The 7014-nt window shown below is 31.5% G+C and overlaps 1 protein-coding gene across 1 annotated transcript; it reads right to left on the bottom strand.

Annotated features, from left to right (window-relative positions):
* Positions 1–2970: 2970 nt before the first annotated feature.
* Positions 2971–6810, bottom strand: LOC129323106 (peroxidase 11-like). The gene is made up of 4 exons (XM_054969674.1): positions 6490–6810; positions 4579–4770; positions 4330–4495; positions 2971–3600 (listed from the first exon to the last, which is right to left on the bottom strand). Exons 1-4 carry the CDS (start codon positions 6742–6744, stop codon positions 3167–3169), a joined length of 1047 nt encoding a protein of 348 aa, XP_054825649.1. The 5' UTR covers positions 6745–6810; the 3' UTR covers positions 2971–3166.
* Between the last annotated feature and the right edge of the window lie 204 nt (positions 6811–7014).

The following is a 7014-nucleotide window of genomic DNA, read 5'->3' on the forward strand; positions in this document are numbered from 1 at the left end:
TTTCAAGTACCTTGTTCATCGTCCTCTAGTATATCATTCATCACCCTACAGCATCTTGTAAATTTTCATACCTCACTTGTTTACTACAAGTGTGGGTTCTATAATAGCCTCTATTATATTAGTATGGTGTGTTGATATCGATATGAGTTATTCATATTGATATGTACTAGTTCTACCAGTATGAGTTTGAGTTTCACCTAACTTAAAAAATTTCAAGTAATTTGTTTGTCACCCTATAGTGTGTGATTCGTCACCCTATAGCATCTTGTTAATTTTCCCACCTCACTTGTTCACTACAAGTGTGGGTTTTTATAACAACCTCTGTTATACCAATATGAGTTATTTGTACCAATATGTACTAGTTCTACCAGTATGAGTTTGGGTTTCAACTAACTTAAAAAATTTCAAGTGACTTATTCATTACTCTACGATGTGTGGTTCATCATCCTACAACACTTTGTTAATTTTCTTACCTACTTGTTCATTACAATACTAAGTTGGAAAAATTTCAAATGTTGGTTTCATATTTGAATGGCTTGTTTGTCACTTTGTTGTATGCCTTGCAAAATGTTGTTGATTTCCTTACCTAACTTGTTCATTACAACACTCTAAGTTTACATAGAATTGCATATTTATAATTCATTTTTCCTTTTAAACACAATTGCAAATGAATATAAACAATTGATTCATTCCTATCTAATGACTTGTTCATATATATAAAAAAACAATTTCAAATAATTTCATGACAACAATAACATGCCAAAAGTTATAACATTGACATTGTTAATAATTGGAATAAGTACTTCAATTTTACCACTTCTAAGCATTGTCACTTGCAAAGAATTGTAGCATGGCATTGTGTTTAGAGTTCTTTTGGTAGTTCCTATCCAATGGAGTTGCAAAATCCTATGTGCGAGCTTCTCTTCTCAAGGCTAATTTTATCATTAACTCATTGCTTTGTCCACTCATTGACTACTTCTACATCATAAAATCCGCCTTGTTCAACTAAGGGGAATTTTTGCAACAAAAAAAAGCTGCATAGAAACAAGTCAAATAGTGCAAATAAATAACTATAGTGAGGGGATCAACAACTAAATATTAGAGAATGAATAAGTCTTTATACATGCTACTAACAAGTACACACCACCACCAACGTTTCTTGTGCCCTTAGGATGACTTGACTTTAACAATTATTGGTACTTCTCCATATCTTTGTTCAACTCATCTAACACCAGAGTTGCCCTATCAAATTTTCCCAATTGTTGCCAATGAACTCTAATACTTTCACCAGCTTATTGCTTACAGATGGACTAGTAATTGGATAAAGCAGAGTACCAAAGGTATAAAGTATGAATAAGCCCCAAATTCGAGGAAGCTACTTAACAACTATTGTTTAGGCAATGTACAGCATGACTTAGCTAATTGTAACTGCATTGATTTATAATGATATACCTCAATTGAAATTTTACTTAACTTTTGAATAAGATTTTTGACAAAAGATGATTTACAAAATCAAGAGATTAACTTTCACTATTTTTCCAATTTGAAACAGAAATTTCACTAACGACTATCAAAATCAAGAAATAATTAACTTATATGCATTGTGCTTCTAGCAGTTTTTCACAATTACCCACAACTCTTCTTCAGCCAAATGGTCAACAAAACCCTCTTCTACATCCAAGCTGAGGAAAGAACAACATAACCAAAAGAAGCTATGAGGTTAAATGAGATTCTTAGGTAGGAACTCCGGTGACAAAGGTGTCACTGATCTTCAGATTTAAAAGATTGAAAAGCTTACTACATGCCTCGTCGTCCTTTATGTGGTTTTTGCAATTTGCAAGACGTGTTTGACTTGTGAACAATGTTTTTTTTTTCTTACAATGAGGAGCAATATTGTCATTTGGCTTTGAAATTTGATATTAAATCAAAGCCCTAGCCTTGCAGTAATATATCAGAATTTCTAGAGTCTTCTTTTTTAATATCTACGATCAAGGGATCCTTAGTGAAATTTTTCCTTTTTTATTCCAGTACTTGATATATTGAAAAACTTAGGGGTATTACCATTATCCATTCTGATTAATCCAAATCCCCTATGTGGCATCATTATTACCAATGACGTCTCACAAGTACTTGGAGGATGCTTGTTTAACATGACGGCATATCTCAAGACTCTAACTCAAGAGCTCAAAATAAGTTAGTTCAACTCTCTTGATCAAATGAACCAAGTACCCTTCTCATTCCCTATACTAAGTTTATCGTGTGCTTTAAAAATGCTACTAATGTGAAAATTCATAGACTTGAATTACTCTGAGCTTAGCATGAGTTTTAGTTATTAAATCATTTGAAATTAAATAAGGAAAAAAATATATAAAGATGAGTCATGTTGAACCTATTATGTGTCCCAAACGGGCAGTTAAATATTTTGTTTTATGTTGAAGAATGGGTGCATTTGAATGGAAATTGGAAATCATGACAAAGTCAGATTCCAAAGTGACATAAAGTTTGGTTTGAATTTGGGTAAAGAAATAACTAATTAGTTGACAAAGGAAGAATTGAACGAGTCTTCTTCTTCTTGATTTTTTTGGACCTGTTTCCCGACCACACTTTTTTCTTAAAACATTATCAATTTACAAGAAAGAAAACTCTTTTCAGATCCACTCTTTTCTTGAATCCCTTTTGCACTTTGCTCTGGGCTGTAAAATCACTTACTTGTGTTGTAGTAGTCCAAATTTCTCAGTCCACAGCCCAAGTGAACAATACCGAAGCTCATGTTCATGAAATTTGTCAATATAAGCTAAGGTTACGAGCAATGATTAGATTAAATTTCTGGTGGGAAATATGCACAGAAGTGCATGTCAACTGGAATATTTGAAGTCAAAAATCTGGAATCCCGGAGCAAAATCAAAAATGAAAAGGCTTTGCAATTCGGCCGGGAAAAAAAAAAGGTGTTATGATATACCTCAGGACAACTTGTATAAATATTTAAATTAAATTGGGTGAAAAAGTAACAATTTCGAACTTCATCTTTTCCGACTTTCTCATTTTACAGGGTCTTGCTAATTAGTATCAGCTCTCACAACACAGAAATAACACAAATAACATTTTTCTTTGGGGTTATTGAACAACAAACAAGACACGAACCAGTCTCAGAAAATTTAACTTAGCTTCAAGTGTTAATAAATCGGCAATTCTTCCTGACTTCTCCATGAACAGAGCTTTCTGGGTTCAGAATATTCCCCATCTTCACCATCGAATCTGAGAATTGCTGGAAAAAAGCAAGAGGGTCCAAAGCATACTTCTTCACGAGCTCTTTTGTTTGAATCCCAAACACACTCGAATACAGTTCTTGATCTGAGTTAAGCAATCCCTGGCCCTTCAGAAGCAAGTGGTAGAAAGAATTGTCAAAGAGGTTAGGGGTGACGTAGTCCATTGCTGTTACGTTATTGTCTGATGATGATCCCTTTGATGATGGTGGACACATGGATCTCAGATCTCTCAGGTGAGTCTCCGAGGTGCTGTCTTTCTCGGAAGTCGCTTCAAAGTCGCCATAAATCCTCGATCGGAAACTTGAACACCGTGCCATGCCGATTGTATGAGCTCCTGAATAAGGTAGGTTTTGTGATCAAAAAATAACAAGGTATGAAGAGTTTAGTGGTGAAGATTTGTGAATCATCTAAAGTTACTGGATTTCTAAACGGGAGAATGAGTAAGTTTCTAGGAATTAATGAGAATTAGATCTTGGATAAAAATTTGTGAAAAATAAATTGTAAATATTAATTTAAATAATTACAAATGAGACATTTAAATTCTAAATGTAATTCTTAATTTGCAATTGGGATTCCTAATTGCAAGACTGCAACTGTATGAATTATTGAAAATTTAACTATCATTAATTCTCTTTGTTGAAACTTGAAGTTGAGAATTTAACTTGGTGATCATCGGGTCGATGCTACTCTAATCATATTTATAAAGAGTTCTAGAAAAATGAAAAGTAGTAGAAAAAGATGAAACATTTTTTAAATTTTACCTTTTGATTTAAAAAAGCATTTGCATGAATAATAAGGTGACTCATTATCTTTCTTTAATTAATAAGAGTATAATTTCGAAGTTGTGATGTTTTTTGCTTTAAAAAAATAAAGCAACATCATCATTTTTCTTAAAACACATGAAAAGTGTCTCAAACAGCTTAGAAATAAGACTGGAAGGAATACTTTCCAATCATGAAGTCATACAAAAAAAAGAGCAATACAAGAAAACATTGTTAATATCATACTTTCTCATCATGTTACTCTCTATCTGTTACTCATAATGATGATTGATATACACTACCTGAAAGGGCTACCATATCAGTGACTGAAAGGCCTTGATAGAGAAACTTGGAAATGATGGAGAGAAGGCTGTCATCTGGATTTGGAAGGTTAGTGTTGGCAAGTACAAAACTTGCACTTTTAGAATCTTTCCTTCCCACAGGAACATCCCAGTAAGGTCCACCAACCTACAACGTCAATATTTTCATTTATTGAAACTATCAAATAAAAAGTGATGCTTATATGTAGGTATGTATGTATGTATATGTACCAGAATGACAGCGTCTCTAGCAGCAATGGTGAGAAGATCAGCACAAGAGACGATGCCGGGGCAGTCAGATTCAACCATGTTCTTGATTCTGTCAATCAGATCGAAGCCTTTCAGAGAGTGAATGTTGGTGGAGGCTTTCTTTTCTCCTTTCAGAGTCACTGTATCGTCAAGCAAAACTGATCCATCGCATCCCTATATTTCATTCCATTCCACCATATCATATATTCTCATTAAATTATAACTATATATATGGTTTTTTTTATTAAAGATAATGTGTTAGTTGTGAAGAAAGCGTAAACAATTGTCATCATGTTTGAAAGCCTCTTATCTTAGAAAAAACTAAAATATACTTTTAATTTTTTAACTTTATATAAAGTTTTATTTTGATCTCTTAATTTTATAAGGTGTATTTGCAGTCTTTTAACCTTAATATCATTAATTTTATTATAAAAATTTTTTTACATTAAACTTTTAAATATTAATAAAATATTCTTACATGTTGATTTATTAAATTTAATTTTTGTAAAAAACATAATAATGATTGACATGAAAAATAATTATTTGAAATTATCAATTTTAAAATTAAAGGACTAAAAATATATTTTATAAAATTTAAAAATTAAATTAAAATTTTATATAAAATTAAAGAATAAAAAGTATATCTAAGTACGTGTATAGAAACTCAATAACCTGAAATCCTTGTGTGCTCGCACCTAATCCTAGTACCGTCGTTTGAAACATATATTCTATACCTATAAGCATGCATGAAAGTCAAAGAACCATATGACTCGTGAAGCATAAACACCTCAATAAATACCAACTAAAGTGTGTGCCATATAATATATATACATATATATCAATATATATATATATATATTGATATATATATATATATATTATGTCTCACAATTAAATAATCAGATTACTATACCGTGGGGACCAACTTGACTGGCAGTTCTTTCGTCAATTTATCGTAAAAAAAATCAACTCGTATCAATCAATTGAATTTGTTGAATAAATAATATTAATCAAAAAAATTAAAATTTCATATTAAAATCCAAATTCACATGTATAATAAAGTATAATCATCTTTACAAAACACAAGAAATCAAAGTATTTTGGTCCTATCTTATGAAATTTTTTTCATAAAGAGTCGAGATACCTTTATTTTATTGCTAGGTTTACAGAAAACTCGAGCATCAAAGTTAAGAAATTTTCAATTATTTATGGCTGCATCTCAAAATCTGTAACAAGGTAAACTATATATGAATTATGTTTTTTTGTGTGTGTAAATTATGATTATTTTTCACTATTTATAAAAAGGATGAAGGCTGTCTTAAGCCCTCAATGACAACAATAGCAACAGCAATAACAAACATTTTCCAATAAGTGAAATCGGTTATAGATTACATGATGTCATTATATTTTGTGAACAACTAAGCCTTTGAAAATATTGTTAAAAAATATGTCTTATTTAAAAAACTTCTATAAATATCCTCTCTGGTTTTCTTTTCTTTTATTTTTTTTAACTCCTCTTTACAGGGTTCAAAACTATTAGCAATATTTTATAGGTTCTCAACAGCAAACATAAAATTTTATTGAAATCTCAAATGGATATGGAGAAAAGAATTTTTTTTTTTAACATTGTGCATTCCATATAATCAATTTTCTTATATTCCTCTAGGCATGAACTTTATAGAACATAAATCTAGAGTGAATATATCCTAAAGAGAGTTTAACCTGATCTCTCCATATATCTTAACCCATGTATGCATGTTTTAAACATGCTCTCTCTCTCTCTCTCTCTATATATATATATCCCTTTCTGAATACACACTTACTATATATATATATATATATATATAAATATATTTGTTAATGAAATGATAAGCAGTGAAGAAGGAAGCAGACCTGGACAAAACAGTCATGGAAGTGAAGACGAAGAACCATGGCTGCATTACGAGGATCAGATTGCACAGCACACTCCATTTCCTTGCGAATAACATCAAACACAGTAGGGCAGGACGACGCATAGTAATCAAGTCTCAGTTCGGAAGCCTCACATGATGATTTACTGAGAAGTAGAACGAGAAGTAGAAGAAGAAGAAGGCCAAGAGTATTATTATTATGATTCAAACCAAAGGAACAAGGTCTCGCAGGTGCCATTGTTATTGTTGAAAACTAATAATAATTGTTCTGTTTTCTTGATAGAGATAAAAAAAATGGAGGGTGGTAGAGATATGGGTGGGAGTGAGACTGAGAAGTAGGCCTTATATAAGAAAAGTCGAAAGAACAAGTAATGCGTTATGATTGATTGATGATTTTTTTTTTTTTAATTTTTTGGGTCAGATTGATGACGAGTTTAAAGTATTGTGAAGAGTCAAAGAAAGATACAACTAACATCTATTCGGTTGGTGGGAATTATGTACCCAACGT

Source organism: Prosopis cineraria, unplaced genomic scaffold, assembly GCF_029017545.1.
Source record: "Prosopis cineraria cultivar Desert tree isolate PC_DT_omini unplaced genomic scaffold, ASM2901754v1 PC10, whole genome shotgun sequence".
In the NCBI taxonomy this organism is placed as follows: Eukaryota; Viridiplantae; Streptophyta; class Magnoliopsida; order Fabales; family Fabaceae; genus Prosopis; species Prosopis cineraria.